At 46.0% G+C, this 20,156-nt stretch overlaps 1 protein-coding gene across 1 annotated transcript in view; it reads right to left on the bottom strand.

Annotated features, from left to right (window-relative positions):
- Positions 1-10,968: 10,968 nt before the first annotated feature.
- Positions 10,969-20,156, bottom strand: part of ankmy1 (ankyrin repeat and MYND domain containing 1) — a 107,238-nt gene continuing 98,050 nt past the window's right edge. The window contains exons 15-16 of the mRNA XM_067995589.1: positions 13,602-13,768; positions 10,969-11,217 (exon numbers count right to left, since the gene is read on the bottom strand). Of these exons, the coding sequence (XP_067851690.1) occupies positions 10,985-11,217; positions 13,602-13,768 (400 nt within the window). The 3' untranslated portion in view covers positions 10,969-10,984. The remainder of the gene's footprint in view (positions 11,218-13,601; positions 13,769-20,156) is intronic.

Raw genomic sequence — 20,156 nt, forward strand, 5'->3', positions numbered from 1 at the left:
GGCAGCATGGCTCTCCCTGTAGGCCCGCTCTGCATGCGTGTGTGCGCTCCTGACCAGGGTCATGAGCCACCTCATGAGGGGATAGCCCTTGTCACCCAATAGCCAGCCTTTCACTTGCTGAGCTGGTTCAAATGCACATTGGACTGCCGCAAAGTGAAGGTGTCGTGACTGCTGCCAGGGTAGCGGGCATTGACCTCCATGATGCGCTGCATGTGGTCACACACCAGGTGCACATTGAGGGAGTGGAACCCCTTTCAGTTCATGAAGATGGCCGAGTTGACATGTGGAGCACTCAGGGCAATATGCGTGCAGTCAATGGCACCCTGCACCATGGGGAAGCCTGCAATGTGAGCAAACCCTTGTGTTCACTCGTTCTGCTTCTCTCTGTCAAGAGGGAATGTGATGAATCTTGTTGCACATCTTGTACAGAGCCTCCATGACCTGCCTTATGCAGCAGTGCACTGCACGCTGTAGGATGTTGCCAGCAGAGGCCTGAAAGGATCCAGAGTTGTAGAAGTTCAGCGTTACATTTACCTTGACAGCCACAGGCAATGGTGTCCTTGCTCTGCTCTGAGGCTGTAGTTGTGGTTGCAGCAGGTGACAGATCTCCGCCATGACCTCTTCGATGAACCTCAGCCGTCGGATGCGCTGATCCTTGCTGAGCTGGAGTCAAGAGTGGTGTTCCCTGAAGACCCTCATGGGATATGGCCTCCTGCTCAGTTCCCTGCACCTCCTTCTCCTCCTCGTCCCTCTCTCCGCAGCTTGACCTGCTCTGCGTGGCCTCTCTGTTTGCTCCCAGTCGTGTTCTATGCCCAGTGCAAGCCCTAGCAGACCACCATGGTTGACAGGAATCTTGTTCAAACACTGTTGTAAATTGCACCGACCATAAGGCGGTACCTGCCAAACCACTCTCAAATATAGTATAGCAACTCTTTGTAAGTATAGGAAGCTTCAACAAAGACGTCCTATTCTACCAGCAGCCAGAATGATGGCAGAGTCCAGCACTGAGTGCAAAAGACAAGACTGAAGCATTTGCCACCATCTTCAGCCAGAAGTACTGAGTGGATGGTCCATCTCGTCCTCCTCCTGATATCCCCACCATCACAGAAGCCAGTCTTCAGCCAATTTGATTCACTCCACGTGATATCAAGAAACGGCTGAGTGCACTGGATACAGCAAAGGCTATGGGCCCCGACAACATCCCGGTTGTAGCGCTGAAGACTTGTGCTCCAGAACTAGCCGTGCCTCTAGCCAAACTGTTCCAGTACAGCTACAACACTGACATCTACCCGACAATGTGGAAAATTGCCCAGGTATGTCCTGTCCACGAAAAGCAGGACAAATCCAATCCGGCCAATTACCACCCCATCAGTCCACTCTCAATCATCAGCAAAGTGATGGAAGGTGTCGTCGACAGTGCTATCTAGCGGCACTTGCTCACCAATAACCTGCTCACCGATGCTCAGTTTGGGTTCCGCCAGGACCACTCGGCACCTGACCGGTAGGAAGACCTGGACAACATCCAGGCTTGGGCTGATAAGTGGCAAGTAACATTCGCACCAGACAAGTGCCAGGCAATGACCATCTCCAACAAAAGAGAGTCTAACTAGCTCCCCTTGACATTCAACGGAATTACCATTGCTGAAACCCCACCATCAACATCCTGGGGGGTCATCATTGACCAGAAACTAAACTGGACCAGCCACATAAATACTGTGGCCACAAGAGCAGGTCAGAGGCTGGGTATTCTTTTTTTATTATTCGTTCATGGGATGTGGGCATCGCTGGCAAGGCCAGCATTTATTGCCCATCCCTAATTGCCCTTGAGAAGGTGGTGGTGAGCCGCCTTCTTGAACCGCTGCAGTCCGTGTGGTGACGGTTCTCCCACAGTGCTGTTAGGAAGGGAGTTCCAGGATTTTGACCCAGCGACAATGAAGGAACGGCGATATATTTCCAAGTCGGGATGGTGTGTGACTTGGACGGGAACGTGCAGGTGGTTTTGTTCCCATGTGCCTGCTGCCCTTGTCCTTCTAGGTGGTAGAGGTCGCGGGTTTGGGAGGTGCTGTCGAACAAGCCTTGGCAAGTTGCTGCAATGCATCCTATGGATGGTACACACTGCAGCCACAGTGCGCCGGTGGTGAAGGGAATGAATGTTTAGGTTGGTAGATGGGGTGCCAATCAAATGGGCTGCTTTGTCCTGGATGATGTTAAGCTTCTTGATTGTAGTTGGAGCTGCACTCGTCCAGGCAAGTGGAGAGTATTCCATCACACTCCTGACTGGTACCTTGTAGATGGTGGAAAGGCTGTGAGAGAACCTTCACCACACGGACTACAGCGGTTCAAGAAGGCGGCTCACCACCACCTTCTCAAGGGGAATTAGGGATGGGCAATAAATGCTGGGCTTGCCAGTGATGCTCACATCCCATGAAAGAATAAAAAAAAACTTGGAAAAATATGGGTTAGTAAGTGAAAGATTTGTTAACGGCAAATCGTGCTTGACAAAATTCGTTGAGTTCTTTGATAGAGTAACGGAGAAGGTTGATGAAGGTAGTGTGGTTGATGTTGTGTATATGGACTTCCAAAAGACTTTTGATAAAATACCACATAATAGACTTGTTCGCAAAATTGAAGCCCATGGGATTGAAGAGGCAGTGGCAGCGTGGACAAAAAATTGGCCAAGGTACAGAAAACAGACAGTAATGGTAAATGGTTGTTTTTCATACTGGAGAGAAGCATACCCAGGGGTCGTTTTTAGGACCATTGCTTTTTTTGATATATATTAATGATCTGGACTTGGATGCAGAGGGCATAATTTCAAAGTTTGCAGATGGCACGAAACTTGCAATCATGGTAAACAATGTGGAGGATAGTAACAGACTTGAGGAGAACATAAGAACATAAGAAATAGGAGCAGGAGTAGACCACATGGCCCCTCGAGCCTGCTCCGCCATTCAATCAGATCATGGCTGATCATCGACCTCAACTCCACTTTCCTGCCCGATCCCCATATCCCTTGATACCCCTAGAGCCCAGAAATCTATCTATATCAGCCTTGAATATATTCAATTACTAAGCATCCACAGCCCTCTTGTGTAGAGAATTCCAAAGATTCGCAACCCTCTGAGTGAAGAAATTCCTCCTCATCTCAGTCTTAAATGGCCGACCCCTTATCCTGCAACTATGCCCCATAGTTCTAGACTCACCAGCCATGGGAAACAATCTATCAGCATCTGCCCTGTCAAGCCCCGTCATAATCTTACATGTTTCAATGAGATCACCTCTCATTCTTCTGAACTCCAGAGAGTATAGGCCCATTCTACTCAACCTCGCCTCATAGGACAACCCTCTCATCCCAGGAATTAATCTAGTGAACCTTTGCTGCACTGCCTCTAAGGCAAGTATATTCTTCCTTACATAAGGAGACCAAAACTGTACACAGTACTCCAGGTGAGGTCTCACCAAAGCCCTGTACAATTGTAGTAAGACTTCCTTACTTTTGTACTCCAATAAAGGCCAACATTCCATCTGCTTTTCTAATTGCTTGCTGTACCTGCGTGCTAACTTTTTGTGTTTCTTGTACGAGGACACCCAAGACTCTCTGAACACCAACATTTAATAGTTTCTCATTATTTAAAAAATATTCTGCTTTTCTATTCTTCCTACCAAACTGAATAACCTCACATTTCCCCACATTATACTCCGTCTGCCACCTTCTTGCCCATTCACTTAACTTGTCTATATCCATTTGCAGACTCTTTGTGTCCTCCTCACAGCTTACTTTCCCACCTAGCTTTGTATCATTAGCAAATTTGGGTACATTACACTCGGTCCCTTCATTTAAGTCATTAATATAGATTGTAAATAGCTGAGGCCCAACCACTGATCCTTGTGGCACCCCACTAGTTACAGCTGCCAGCCTGAAAATGACCTGTTTATCCCTATCTCTGTTTTCGGTCTTTAACCAATCCTCTATCCATGCTAATATGTCACCCCAATCCCATAAGCCCTTATCTTGTGTAACAACTTTTCATGTGGCACCTTATCAAATGCCTTTAGAAAATCTAAATATACGACATCCATTGGTTCCCCTTTATCCACCCTGCTAGTTACATCCTCAAAAAACTCTGATAGGTTTGTCAAACACGAATTCCCTTTCATAAAACAATGTTGACTCTGTCTAATCATATTATGATTTTCTAAGTGCCCTGTTACCACTTCCTTAATAATGGATTCCAGCATTTTCCTGACGACAGATGTCAAGCTAACTGGCCTGTAGTTCCCTGTTTTCTCGCTCCCTCCTTTCTTGAATAGCGGGGCTACCTTCCAATCCGCTGGGACCGTTCTAGAATCTCGGGAAATTTTGGAAGATCAAAACCAATGCATCCACTATCTCTGCAGCCAGCTCTTTTAGAACCCTTGGATGTAAGTCATCAGGTCCAGGTGATTTATCAGCTTTTGGTCCCATTAGTTTCTCAAGTACTTTTTCTCTACTGATAATAATTATATTAAGTTCCTCACTCTCATTAGCCCCTTGGTTCCCCACTATTTCTGGTATGTTTTTTGTGTCTTCTACTGTGAAGATAGATACATAGTATTTGTTTAACACATCTGCCATTTCCTGATTCCCCATTATAATTTCTCCTGTCTCGGCCTCTAAGGGACCCACGTTTACTTTTGCTACTCTCTTCCTTTTTACATACTTGTAGAAGCTCTTACAATCCGTTTTTATATTTCTTGCTAGTTTACTTTAATATTCTATTTTCTCTTCTTTTATCAATTTTTTTGGTCGCCCTTTGCTGGTTTCTAAAACTCTCCCAATCCTCAGGCTCGCTACTCTTCTTGGCAACATTATAGGCCTCTTCTTTTAATCTAATACTATCCCTAACTTCTTTAGTTAGCCATGGGTGGATCACTTTTACCCTGGAGTTTTTATTTCTCAATGGAATGTATACTTGTTGAGAATATTGAAATATTTCTTTAAATGTTTGCCATTGCTTTTCAACCAGCAAACCCTTTAATTTAATTTCCCAATCTACCTTAGCCAACTCATCCCTCATACCTATATAATTGGCTTTATTTATGTTTAAGACTCTAGTTTCTGACTTAAGCACGTCACTCTCAAAATCAATGTGAAATTCTATCATATTATGATCACTATTCCCCAGAGGAGCTCTTGCTGTGAGAGGAGGATATAGACTGGTGAAATGGGCAGACACCTGGCAGTTGAAATTTAATGCAGAGAAGTGTGATGCGATACATTTTGGTATGAAGAATGAGGAGAGGCAATATAAACTAAATGGTACAATTATAAAGGGGTGCAGGAACACAAAGACGTGGGGGTGTATGTACACAAATCTTTGAAGGTGGCAGGACAAGTTGAGAAGGCTGTTTAAAAAGCATACGCGATCCTTAGCTTTATAAACAGAGGCATAGAGTACAAAAGCAAGGACGTTATGCTAGATCTTTATAAATCACTGGTTAGGCCCCAGCTGGAGTATTGTGTCAAATTCTGGGCACCACACTTTAAGAAGGATGTCAAGGCCTTAGAGAGGGTGCAGAGGAGATTTACTAGAATGGTACCAGGGATGTGGGACTTCAGTTACGTGGAGAGACTAGAGAAGATGGGGTTGTTCTGATCGAGTAAATAAGGAGAAACTGTTTCCAGTGGCAGAAGGGTCGGTAACCAGAGGTCACAGATTTAAGGAAATTGGCAAAAGGACTTGAGGCGAGATGAGGCGAATTTTTTTTTGCAGCAAGTTGTTATGATCTGGAATTCATTGCCTGTAAAGGTGGTGGAAGCAGATTCAATAATAACTTTGAAAAGGGAATTAGATAAATACTTGAAGGGGAAACATTTACAGGGCTATGGGGAAAGGCATGGTTCAATCAGGGATAGTCAGCATGGATTTGTTCAGGGAAGGTCATGCCTTACAAATCTGATTGAATTCTTTGAAGAAGTGACAAGGAGGATTGATGAGGGTAGTGCAGTGGATGTTATCTACATGGATTTTAGTAAGGCATTTGACAAGGTCCCACATGGCAGATTGGTCAGAAAGGTAAAAGCCCATGGGATACAGGGAAATGTGGTGAATTGGATCCAAAATTGGCTCAGTAACAGGAAACAAAGGGTAAAAGTCGATGGATGTCTTTGCGAATGGAAATCCATTTCCAGTGGTGTGCCACAGGGCTCAGTGTTGGGTCCCTTGCTGTTTGTGGTATATATTAATGATTTAGACTTGAATGTAGGGGCATGATTGGCAAATTTGCAGACGACACAAAAATTGGCTGTGTAGTTGATAGTGAAGAGGATAGCTGTAGACTCCAAGAAGATATCAATGGGTTGGTGGAGTGGGCGGAAAAGTGGCAAATGGAGTTCAACCCGGAGAAGTGTGAGGTAATGCACTTAGGGAGGGCAAACAGTAAAACGGAATAAGCAGTAAACGGGAATATATTGAGAGGGGTAGAGGAAGTGATAGACCTTGGAGTGCATGTGCACAGGTCCCTGAAGGTGGCAGTACAGGTAGATAAGGTTGTGAAGAAGGCATACGGAATGCTCTCTGTTATTAGCCGAGTTATAGAATACAAAAGCAGGGATGTAATGATGGAACTGTATAAAACGCTGGTAAGGCCACAGCTGGAGTATTGTGCGCAGTTCTGGTCACCACATTACAGGAAGGACGCAATTGCTCTGGAGAGAGTGCAGAGAAGATTTATAAGAATGTTGCCAGGGCTTGAAAATTGCAGCTCTGAGGAGAGATTGGATAGGCTGGGGTTGTTTTCCTTGGAGCAGAGGAGGATGAGGGGAGACTTGACTGAGGTGTACAAAATTATGAGCGGCCCAGATAGATTAGACAGGAAGTACCTGTTTCTCCTAGCGGAGAGCTCAAGAACTAGAGGACATAGATTTAAGCTGATTGGCGGAAGGATTAGAGGGGACTTGAGGAAAAACTTTTTTACCCAGAGGGTGGTGGGTGTATGGAATTTGCTGCTCGAATTGGTGGTAGAGGCAGGGACCCTCAACTCTTTTAAATAGTACCTGGACCTGCACCTAAAGTGCTGTAAGCTGCAGGGCTACGGACCGGGTGCTGGAAGGTGGGATTAGAATGGGCACCTGGTTGTTCTTCGAGCCTGCGCGGACACGATGGGCCGAATGGCCCCCTTCTGTGCTGTATCTTTTCTATGGTTCTATGGTTCTATGGGAAAGGGCAGGGGAGTGGGACTGTTTGTATAGCTCTTTCAAAGAGCCAGCACAGGCATGATGGGCCAAATGGCCTCCTTCTATGCTGTATCATTCTATGATTCTAAGGATAGATTTAATGACACAGAGCTTCACGCGACAGTAACGGATACCAGGAATTCGGGTGTGGAGGTGGATGAATTCCACACGATTTTCAAGCCATTAACAGATGGAGAATCGGAGGGGGTACACTTGAATTTGAAATGTCTACCCCTGTGATTACAGACCATCAATATATAGAAATAAAGGAACAGGAGTAGGTCATTAAGCCCTTCGGGCTTGTTCCACCATTCAGTTCGATCGTGGCTGATCTGTACCTCACCTCCTTTGTACCATATCACTTGATATCCTTACCTAACAAAAATCTATCAATCTCATTCTTGAAAGCTCCAGTTGTCCCAGGATCCATAGCCTTTTGCGAAGAGAATTCCAGATTTCCACTACCCTTTGTGTGAAAAAATGCCTCCAGATTTTGCTCCTGAATGGCCTAATTTTAATTTTATGATTATTCCCCAGTTTCTGGACCCCCCCACCCACCAGATGATATAATTTCTCTGTATTTAACATATCAAATCATTTTAAATAACTTGATTTGATCACCCCTCAACCTTGTAAACTCTAGGGAATACAAGCCAAGTTATGCTACGTGTCCTCATATTTTAACCCTTTAGTCCCGGTATCAATCTGGTGAATCTGCGCTGGTGAATCTGGTGAATTGCCCTCTAAGACCAATATATCTTTCCTGAGGTTTGGTGCCCAAAACTGAATGCAGTACTCCAGATGGGACCTGACCAAGGCTCTGTACAACTGAAGCATCACTTCCTCACTTTTATATTCCAGTCCCCGTGAGATAAAGGCCAACATTCCATTAGCCTTTTTGATTACTTTTTGTACCTGTGCACTGGCTTTTAGTGATTTGTGTACCTGTACACGTAAATCCCTTTGCTCCTCCACAGATCCTAGTCTCTCTCCATTAAGAAAATATTCCAATTTTTCTTTCTTTGTTATTTGTCAATTTGTTAATAGCTTTCTAGAGCTATCTTCACTGCCTTTGGAGATTGGACAATTTCCCATAGCCTGTTCCGGAATTGGCCTAAGGTTTATCTCTGGGTCATTTTGGCCTCTCTCAGGAGAATGCGTGAATTGAGGAGGGAGGGACGTGGATCGATGGTGCACGAGGCTGAACCATGACTGGATCGGGTGGGCTTGAGAGACCAGACAGTCTTTTCCTATCTCTCCTTTCTCGTATGGTTGGAAACCCTTTGTTGGCCTGCACAATTAGGCTGAGAGTTCATCCAAACATAAAAGGGTCCTCGACAGTAAGCAAAATCATTGGCAGCCATTTACATTTCCTGTCGCTAGTATTTTATCTCCAGAAGTAGGACCTCACAAGGTGATACTCCCTTCCCCTCGGGTGTGTACACCATCATGTTTGTATTACAGTGCTGCTTCCAAAGACATCACTGTAATATAAGAAGGGTACAGTGGACAGTAGTAGAAATACTGATCTTTTGATACTTATGGTTCAACCTGTTTGGTTTGTCACTGGTATCTGCATAGACAGATATGGAGCTGAGTTATACTGTCATCAAGGAAATGGTGCTTTACTCAATGGCATCCAAATACCAGCTCAATTGCAGTGTTAAAGAACCAACAGGACAGAGCTTCACGTGTGAACCTAGACAGTAGGTTATTCGCAGGGTATGTGATTAGTTATAGAGGGATCTCTCTAATCCTTGTTGCACTTCACCTGAAAATATTGATGGAGCTTTATTGTGCATTTGACTTGTGCTGTACCTGATCTAGGAAACCTAATAGGACAATGTAGAGGGAGCTTTACTTTGGATCTAACCTGTGCTGTACCTGACCTGGGACAGTGTAGAAGGAGCTTTACTCTGGATCTAACCTGTGCTGTACCTGACCTGGGGCTGTGCAGAGGGAGCTTTACTCTGGATCTAACCTGTGCTGTACCTTCCCTGGGAGTGTTTGATGGGATAGTGTAGGGAGAGCTTTACTCTGGATCTAACTCATGCTATACCTGAACTGGGTATGCTTGATTGGACAGTGTAGAGGGAGGTTAACTCTGTATCTAACCCATGCTGTACTTGCTCTGGGAGTGTTTGATAGGGCAGCGTAGAAGAAGCTTTACTCTGCATGTAAGCTGTGCCATACCTAATCTGGGGGTGTTTGATAAAGCTGTGTAGAGGGAGCTTTACTCTGTATCTAACATGTGCTGTAACTGCCAAGGGAGTGTTTGATGTGACAGTGTAGAGGATATTTTGATCTGGATCTAACCCATATTGTACCTGACCTGTGAGTGTTTGATAGGGCAGTGTAGAGGGAGTTTTATTATGTATGTGATTTGTGCTGTACCTGACTTGGGAATGTTTGATGGGACAGTGTAGAGGGAGATTTACCCTATATCTAACCTGCACTGTACCTGCCCTGGGAATGTTTGATGGGACAGTGTAGTGTTAGCTTTACACTGCATCTAATTAGTGCTGCATCTGACCTGGGAATACTTGGTGGGACTGCGTTGAGAGAGATTTACTCGGTGTGTAACCCATGTTGAACCTGACCTGGTAGTGCTTAATAGCACAGTATGGAGGGAACTTTACTCTCTCTCAGGTAGTACCACACCTGAGAGTGTTTGATGGAGGAATATAGAGGGAGCTTAACTTAACATATAACTTATTTGTTATGAATTGAGGCCTGTCATACCCTCGCAGGTTCACTGGCATCATTTGCTCCTTTAAGCAGTCTGAGTGTCTTACAAGAGTTGACTCACACTGCCATACTTGTACAGTATAATCCCTATGTCTTTCACACATGCATTTCTTCAATCTCATGAACAGACTGAGTTACCATTAGGTGAGGCTAGGCTTGTTTCGAATCACTGCTTTATTTCACAGTAAGGTGAACATACAGAGCAACAGTTATGATCGGATTCACTTATTTCAATCAACACAACTTTTCTTTGTGTAATAATATAAAAATGATGAACACACCATGCTACCCCTCAGTCACCTTGATTGACTTTGAGCTTAATTCTCATCTCCCCTCTTCCATGTTCCATGTTCCTTACAGAGCTTTGCAGTTGCCTCTCCCCAAGCTTTCGCAGCTCTTTCTGTTTGTTAAGTCTGACTCTAGTGTAGCTTTTAGTCAAACTGATAACCTTCCCGCCCTCCCCCACAGTGGAATACAAAAGACTAACTTGGCAATGGCCCCAGCTGAGTTCAAATCAACAGCAGCAATGAGTGTGAACAATCACTGGAATGTCAAACTGTTTATAATTGTCTCCAGCACGCTAGTTCAGATTCCCTGTCTGGAAGCTAATTTACACCTGCCAGTCCATCTGTCATGCAAATTTAAGCCCTTGAGAGTGGTTTAGCTCAATGGTAGAAATGTTAACATATTACATTAAGGACCCCCTGTGGGGGAACAGCCTGAAACCCTGAAACGTAACACCATTCTATACCTGGGAGTGTTCGATGGGACGGTAGAGAGGGAACTTTATTTTGGATCGAACTTGTCCCATAATTTATCTGGCAGTGCTTGGTGGAACAGTGCAGAGGGAGTTTTACTCTACGAAAATTCTAGCCTAGGACTGCTTAATGTTGAAACTTTGCCAAAAAGTATTTAACTCCCATTATTTACATCACTCACCATAAAAATGCTGTCAGCCACCTCCCAAAAAAAAATAGTGTGAGAATAAACACTGAGAAAAGCAATTGATTGAAAATGGCTTTAATTAAAGCTGTAGTTGTCCAGTTCTATGGATGGTGACGTTGAACGGCTCCACTCTTGTAGTTCTTCCTCCATTCCTTCTTTTCCTTCCATTCCTTCTTTTCCTTCCATTCCCTCTTTTTCTTCTATTCTTTCTTTTCCTTCCCCTCCCTCTATTACCCCAATTCCATCTTTTCCCTCTATTCCATCTTTTCCATCCATTCCCTCTTTCTTCTTTTTTGGTGGGGTACGAGCTGCAAATAGAGAGAGATTTCATAAGCAAATATCACAAAATTAGGATGAGAAATGGCCATTTGGCCCATCGAAGCCCATCTCTCTAGTACCTCAACTTCACCATCAAAGCCAAAGTCTCCAGTATCCTAACACTCTGATCAAAACCCATCCCTCCAGTATCCTAACTTGCCCATCAAAGCCCATCCCTCCAGTACCCTAACTCCCCCATAGAAGCCCTTCTCTCTAATATCCTAACTCTCCCATCAAAGCCCATCCCTCCAGTACCCTAACTCTCCCATCAAAGCCCATCTCTCCAGTACCCTAACTCTCCCATCGAAGCTCATCCCTCCAGTACCCTAACTCTCCCATCGAAGCCCATCCCTCCAGTACCCTAACTCTCCCATCGAAGCCCATCCCTCCAGTACCCTAACTCTCCCATCAAAGCCCATCCCTCCAGTACCCTAACTCTCCCATCAAAGCCCATCCCTCCAGTACCCTAACTCTCCCATCGAAGCCCATCCCTCCAGTACCCTAACACTCCCATCAAAGCCCATCCCTCCAGTACCCTAACACTCCCATCAAAGCCCATTGCTCTAAAACCCTAACTCTCCCATCAAAGCCCATCCCTCCAGTACCCTAACTCTCCCATCAAAGCCCATCCCTCTAATACTCTAACTCTCCCATCAAAGCCCATCTCTCTAGTACCCCTAACTCTCCCATCAAAGCCCATCCCTCCAGTACCCTAACTCTCCCATCAAAGCCCATCCCTCTCATACCCTAACTCTCCCATCAAAGCCCATCCCTCCAGTACCCTAACTCTCCCATCAAAGCCCATCCCTCCAATACCCTAACTCTCCCATCAAAGCCCATCTCTCTAGTACCCCTAACTCTCCCATCAAAGCCCATCTCTCTAATACCCTAACTCTCTCATCAAAGCCCATCCCAACAGGTGAAACCAGGAGCAGTTTTATTTCACACAAAGAGGTGTACAAAACAGTTCTGTGAAGAGGTTTTAAATGAAGGAAAGCCAGTCGAAGTGTCTTATAAATCGCAGGCAGACAAGGTACTCTAGCACTGGCTTTCTGGAACGTCTCCAAGGTAAATTGTTTATTTTATTTAGGAGAACCCTCAACTCACTATTGAGAAGGCAGCTTCACTCTGCATCCTGATTGAAGCACTCTATTGAGACAGGTCTACTGGTAACAGTAAATGAAAGGCTGTATTATTAGTCAAGTGGGATGATTACCTGATTTGAACAGGTTTACCCCTCTGTTGTGCAAAGGGGGAGAGAGAAATGCATCTCACACATTCAATTAGTGGAACTTGAAGAATAATTTGGGCGTTTGGGAGCTTAAAGAGGCAGTGTAGGCTTTGTCGATCTGCACACTCTTGAATTTAACGTTTGAATACAGGCCGACAGTGTATCAACTGTCCCAAAGCATTGCAATGATCTAATACAGCAGATGATTTCAATTGATCTGTTGCATTAGGCTGCTCCATATCTGGCAGGCTGACAGTACTTAACTCTGACAGTTTTGCATTAAAAGATGTGAAATGTTTTGTCGGTGTGGGGTGATGGGCTGGTGATGTAAGCATATGTGTACTTAAGGGCTGATCAAAAGCAAAATACAGGCCCCCTTTCCCTGGCTCTGTACTTGCTTAAAAGCTGTTAGATCTTTAACATCTTCTAGTTCTGGTGAAAGGTCATCGACCTGAAACGTTAATTCTGTTTCTCTCTCCACAGATGCTGCCTGACCTGCTGAGTATTTCCAGCATTTTCTGTTTTTATTTGTGTATTTAAGCAGGTGTGTGCTTTAAAACAGTGTGCATTTAACCAGAATGTTTAACTGAGTTAATGTGGTCAGGAGGGAAATATGGATTTTGAAATAGTGTCTGTACATTTGAAGGCGTCCATACATTTAGCCAATGTGGACTTTACCCCTTTAACTACCTTCCTTCTAGACTGTAAAGCTTGAGTTTTTCCAATCTTTCCTCATAGCTTATCCCCTTTGGGATCAGTCTTGTTCTGGGGTGGAGATTGCATCATAAAAGAGGTAGTTACCAACTAATATAAGTCATGGTCAATGTGGTCTCCTGGACTAGTTAGAGGGATCGGAGAGGAATTTTCCAGATATTCCACCCCTTTATTTAAATACAGGCTTGTTTCCAGTGCTGTGGATCCTCATCAATGTTCAATGATTCCTCCATAATGAGAGCCACCCCCTCCTGAGTCTCTCTCAGATATAAACGGTCTGGCCGATTTTTGCTGGTCTAAAGTTCCCTAATTATAAAGGACAGGCTTGGCCTTGGCACTCAGGCTGTGCTGCTTGATTGCAGTCAAGCAACTGGGTTCACATTGCTGATCTGGTAGGGCTGTTAAAGGCGTAATTTAACAAGGACATACCTTTACCTTTCGATCGGAAGCACTCATCCTTGTGGAATTCATTCCAGGATGTTATCTTACAGACCTTGCTGCAGTAGTACACCTCCTTACACCGACTGCACGGAATCAGCCGCACCCCCACCGAACGGCCGCAGTAGTAACAGAACTTGAACTTGAACAGCTGTCTCCTATTAAACCAGGTGCGAGGACAGAAATCCTATTAGACAAGGCAAAGGGTCTGGAATCGAAGGCCGATGTTAGGGCTGGGTTTTTCCTCCAGGGTGGCGTTGCTACCGTGAGGTGGGTCGGGGCTGGACTTGCGCCCAATTTCCTGGGGCCAGCGCTCGATACCGTTGCAGGCAGGCTCGCCAGCTCGTGTCATCCCCGCCACCGCGAGGGTGCCGAGATCGGCCGGGATGAGCAGGAAGGGGCAATCAAAGGGGGGCAGAAGTGGCCCTGAAGAGAACTAAAAGGAAGGGCCATTACTGACCCACGGGACACTGGGGATCAGCTACGAGGGGAGGGCATGCTCACCGCTGGGTCCTCTCCCTCCAACAGGGCAATCAGCAGGCTCGGGTTATGTTGCCCCTCTCTTCTGGGGATGGTGGCACCTCAGGTATGAGGTAGTGAAGTCGGCCGGTTTCCCCCCGCCATGGTTTAAACGTAGTGGGGTGGGCGGTAAAGCAGAGGAGTAATCCAACCCTAAATGGCTCAAGGATACACACAGATACTGGACTCATAAAGGTGTTTCTCCTCCTGAAGGCACCTCTTGCCGGGGTTACCACTGAGCTCCTTTGGCACGTCACCCACCTCACCTCTCCCCCTAAATGTGCCAATTCTATTCTCACCCTATATTCACACATGTGAGCATTCCAACAGGAGTCATTAGACGGCAATCAGGACTAGGAACTCTCGTTGGTTCTGACCCCATATCTTCTTCATCGCCAAGACTGCCTACTTCTTGAACCTACATTGGCTCCCGGTCCAGCAACGCCTCAAATTTAAAATTCTCATCCTTGGTTTCAAATCCCTCATGGTCTCGCCCCACCCTATCTCTGTAACCTCCTCCAGCTCTACAAGGCTCCGGGAGCTCTGCAATTCTGGCCTCTTGTGCATCCCCGGTTTCCTATGCTCCACCACTAGCCGACTAGGCCGCGAGCTCTGGAATTCCCTCCCTAATCCTCTCCACCTCTCTCTCCTCCTTTAAGATGCTCCTTAAAACCTAACCTCTTTTGACCATGCTTTTGGTCACCTGTCCTAATATCTCCTTATGTGGCTCGGTGTCAAATTTTGTCTGATTACGCTCCTGTGAAGAGCTGTGGGACATTTTACTACGTTAAAGGCGCTATATAAATGCAAGTTGTTGTTGTTGGTGATAGTTTCCCCCCCCTCCATAACCAATGGGTACTGAGGCCGTCTGCAGCAGCTCTACAGTTGTTGCACCTAATTCAACACAGATTAGGTTTTGAACCTGGGACCTCCTTGGTCAATATGGCTTAGTTCCACTGTGCAATATCTTTAACCGCAAAGAAACTGAGAAACCCCGGTGAAGGACCCACAGAGCGAGGCATCAGCAAGGCTGAAAAGAGTAAGTAGGCCAGTGGTGATTCACTGATGACAAGTTTCACAAACCTGAAAACTGTAGGAGGCTGGAAAGGTGGAGGGAGCAAAGGAGCTCCATACTCTGTGGTCCTGGGAAAGAATTAGTTGGAGGAGGAAATCATGTGATAAGTCTGGGGAGGAAGAATGTGTAGGATGGTGTCTCTGATGCTTAGAAGGAAATAGAGAACTTCAGACCAACAATGACCATAGTAGTGTGGATAAAATAGAGAGAGACAAGAAAGATTACCACTGAGAAAGTGGTTCAAGCTAGAGGTGAGAGAGGGATCATTTCTGACAAGTTTTATCCTGTGCAGGAATATGCAAGAGGTGTTAGAAGAGCCTCCCCAGAGATAGGCCAGGATTCAAACCTTGGCTGCACCATCTCCAGGCTGAGATCGATAGATTTTTGTTAGGTAAGGGTGTGAAGGGAAATGGAACAAAGGAGGGAAAATAGAGTTGAATTGGAGATCAGCCATGATCTAACTGAATGGTGGAGCAGGGCCAAGAGGCTGAATGGCCTACTACTGTGCTTAATGTTCTTACTTGACCTCAATAGAGAGTTAAGAATCCCTGTGGGCATGTAAAACAAAACGAAGGTTTTTGAATGTATTTTTAGCAATGGAGGAGTGGTGAGTGCTCCGTCTGAATTCAGAGATGAGATGCTGAGGCCAAGAGTGTAGATAGATGACAAAGGATTAAGGGTGGTGCCATCAAACATGAGGTGGCAGATAATGCTTGGACTTGCGAGAGGTATGAAGAAAAAAAACCATGGCTTTGAAAAATTGGAAGAAACAAGATTTTCTTTATCCTATTGAAGGACACAGAGCAAATCAAGAAGTAGCAATCCAGGCCTGACCCTGAATGAGGCTGTGAGCGTGCGATCTGAAGTTAGTTGGGGAACATGGAGAGGAATCATCAGCAAAAGTGTTCGAGGACCAGCCATCGTCGAGCGGCACAAAACAGGGAGCATTTGAGAAGAAAGCTGATACCCATGAATATGGATTTGGTTGGTGGTCTTATGATGGGAACTCGTTCACAAGTGTGCAGTTCCAGACTCTGTCACGCAGTTTGAGGTCATCAAAAGCAATGGCAGATAATTTGTTGAAACACTTAAGTGCAGAGTCCCAGAGCTGTGTAACCTAGACAACAAGATCACCAGTAGAACTGCCCCGCTGAAAACTATATCGTCAATCATAGATTAGGTCAAAACTTCCAAGAATCACTTAAGAATTAGTATTGACTTCGATAGCATTAGAAAATACCAATTTAGGGATAACATGAAGGTGGGGGGAATGTTGGAAGGATTAGAGTGATCACTTTCCTCAGCCTGCACAAATCGCTCTGAATTTCAGTAAGTGACGTTGGTCGTTGCTAGGATAGAGTTTGCACTCTGTATTGGGCAGACAGAAAGTCTACCTGTGTGGATTTCTCCACAACTTCCCATAAACATGGTGAGGGGTTTCTTGGCATGTTGGACTCTTGGCTGATCGGGGAAAAGAATAAAACAGGGTAGCATAATGCTGGCCTGATCAGTAGAGTGGGGAGAGTTATGGCTGGCAGCAATCATCGAAGTCACCAAGAACAGCGATTTCAAAGATAGAGAGGACAGGTTTGTTTAAAAAAAACATTGGAAGGTTCTGTGAGTTACTGAGGTTAGGAGGCTGCGAGAGACATAAGTGAGGCGAGGGAGAGAGAAAGGAGTCCCATATACTTTGCAACGTGACTCTGATTATTGTTATTGCAAACCAGTGCAAGGAAAACAGGCCACCTTATTTGAAGAGCATTTAGTCAAAATGTCTGACTATTGGAGCCAGAGGTTGATGTAATGGATGGTAATTACTCCACGCAAGTAGGAAAGAGAAAAGGATATTGATTTTTTTTCTTCCTATTGGCAATGGAGATTGTTCACGTGACTGAAGATTAGAACAACCTATTTCAAAGGGAGGGAATGTAACTGCTTCTGCCAGTTGAGGTTAAATAATGTATCACTTTTTTGGATCTCTTTGTGAGCCCATGCTCCCCCACAACGGTTCTGCTGATTCTTGCAGTCACTCAATTGCGTTTAATTTTTTTGGCTGATATTGTGCAGTGAGCAGTCTGGGCTCTCCCGTGCCTGACTGGCAGACACCAGCGGGCACCCGCCCCATTCACCCACTTATCCCGTGCCCAGCTCATCTCCCTCCCCAGGGTTTACAGTGGCTCCCAGGTGCTGCTCGTCAATCGTTCTTCTGGAGTGAAAGCGGCACAAACAGCGGGAAGTTCGTGAAATGTACGAATGAAATCAACCGGGTCGCATTTTAATCCAGCCAGCTGCAAACTGGTACAGAAATTCCACCAGAAAACTTAACGGGGTGCGAAATGGTTCAGAAATCTGACGTGATGGGCCTTTGCCTGTTTTTCCGATCGGTTAGTCCACTTAACATAAGAAACATAAGAAATAGGAGCAGGAGTCGGCCATACGGCCCCTCGAGCCTGCTCCGCCATTCAATAAGAGTTCACAGCCCTCTGGGGTAGAGAATTCCAAATATTCAAGACCCTCTGAGTGAAGAAATTCCTCCTCATCTCAGTCCTAAATGTCCGACCCCTTATCCTGAGACTATGCCACCTAGTTCTAGACTCACCAACCAGGGGAAAAACCCTCTCAGCATCTACCCTGTCAAGTCCTCTTAGAATCTTATATATTTCAATGCGATCACCTCTCATTCTTCTAAACTCCAGAGAATATAGGCCCATTCTACTCAATCCCTCCTCATAGGACAACCCTCTCATCCCAGGAATCAATATAGTGAACCATTGTTGCACCGCCTCTAAAGCGAGTATATCCTTCCTTAGGTAAGGAGACCAAAACTGCACAGAGTACTCCAGGTGTGGTCTCACCAAAGCCCTGTACAGTTGCAGCAAGACTTCCTTAATCTTGTACTCCAATCCCCTTGCAATAAAGGCCAACATACCATTTGCCTTCCTAATTGCTTGCTGTACCTGCATGTTAACTTTCTATGTTTTGTGTACAAAGTCACCCAAATCCCAAATCCCTCTGAACACCAACATTCAATAGTTTCTCACCGTTTAAAAAATATTCCGTTTTTCTATTTTTCTTACCAAAGCGAATAACCTCAGATTTCCCCATATTATACTCTATCTGCCACCTTCTTGCCCACTCATTTAACCGATCCATATTCCTTTGCAGGCTCTTTGTGTCCTCCTCACAGCTTACTTTCCCATCTAGCTTTGTATCGTCAGCAAACTTGGATACATTACACTCGGTCCCTTCATCTAGGTCATTAATATAGATTGTAAATAGCTGAGGCCCAAGCACCGATCCTTGTGGCACCCCATTAGTTACAGCCCGCCAACTCGAAAATGACCCATTTATTCCTACTCTCTGTTTTCTGTCCGTTAACCAATCCTCAATTCATGCTAATATATTACCCCCAATCCCATGCATTTTCCCAACTGCTGATGTCAGGCTAACTGGCCCATAGTTCCCTGTTTTCTCTCTCCCTCCTTTCTTGCATAACAGGGTTACATTTGTTACCTTCCAATCCACAGGGATTGTTCTAGAATCTAGGGAATTCTGGAAGATCAAAACCAATGCATCTTGATGCCCGTTAATCAGGCATAACCAATTTGTAAAGCTACCCTTGTGTGTTTTTCATGCTTAATGGAGCAACAAGGTACATGTGTTAGCACGGCCATCATTACTGCATCCAATTACACTCTCTCCCAAAAGTGTATCACTTTCTGCAAAGCTTCTTGACAGGCTGTTCTGCCAGGGCTCAGCAGGACACCTTTTGGTCTCTGCGTTGCACAGGTTTTTAATGAAAGGTACTTCCCCTTTTAACCCAGTCATTTTATGCCCTCCCCTCCTGGAGAAGGGTGGCTCTTGGAGTCTGCTCCACGTGAGCACATTGCCCTTTAGAGCTTCGCCCACTGTTCAAAGTGATGGATCGATTCTATCAGTCAGCAAGACGTATACCGAGTTAACAGGTTTAAAATGATCGCAAAAAGAATTAGAGGAGGTTGGCAAATAAATCTTTTTAGACGGAGAGAGATTTGAATGTAGGATTCTCTACCACAAACCAATTTGATGCTCTTTGCTCACTCAGTGTGGAGTTCCCTGCTCGCTGAGTGTGGTGCTTCCCGCTGCACAGTATGGTGCTCCCAGCTTGCTCAGTGCGGTGCTCTCCACGTGCACAGTGCGGTGCTCTCCACGTGCACAGTGCGGTGCTCCCCGCTCACTTAGTGTGGTGCTCCCCGCTGCACAGTGTGGTGCTCCCCTCTCGCTCAGTGTGGTGCTCCCCCTCGCTCAGTGTGGTGCTCCCAGCTCGCTTAATGAGGTGCTCCCCCTCGCTCAGTGTGGTGCTCCCCCTCACTCAGTGTGGTGCTCCCCCTCGCTCAGTGCGGTGCTCCCCCTCGCTCAGTGCGGTGCTCCCCCTCGCTCAGTGTGGTGCTCCCCCTCGCTCAGTGTGGTGCTCTCTGCTCGGTCAATGTGGTGCTCCCTGCTTGCTCTCTGTGGTTCTCCCCCTCGCTCAGTGCGGTGCTCCCTGATCGCTCAGTGTCCTGCTCCCAGCTTGCTTAATGAGGTGCTCCCTGATCGCTCGGTGTGGTGCTCCCCCTCGCTCAGTGTGGTGCTCCCCCTCGCTCAGTGCGGTGCTCCCCCTCGCTCAGTGCGGTGCTCCCCCTCGCTCAGTGCGGTGCTCCCCCTCGCTCAGTGCGGTGCTCTCCCTCGCTCAGTGTGGTGCTCCCTGACCACTCAGTATGTTGCTCCCTTTTCGCTCAGTGTGGCTCTCCCCTTCGCTCAGTGGGGTGCTCCCTTCTCGCTCAGTGCGGTGCTCCCTGCTCGCAGAGTGTGGCTCTCCCCCTCGCTCAATGTGGTGCTCAGTGTGGTGCTCCCAGCTCGCTTAATGAGGTGCTCGCTGACCACTCAGTATGTTGCTCCCCCTCGCTCAATGTGGTGCTCAGTGCGGTGCTCCC

This window comes from Heptranchias perlo, chromosome 13 (assembly GCF_035084215.1).
Source record: "Heptranchias perlo isolate sHepPer1 chromosome 13, sHepPer1.hap1, whole genome shotgun sequence".
Taxonomy (NCBI): Eukaryota; Metazoa; Chordata; class Chondrichthyes; order Hexanchiformes; family Hexanchidae; genus Heptranchias; species Heptranchias perlo.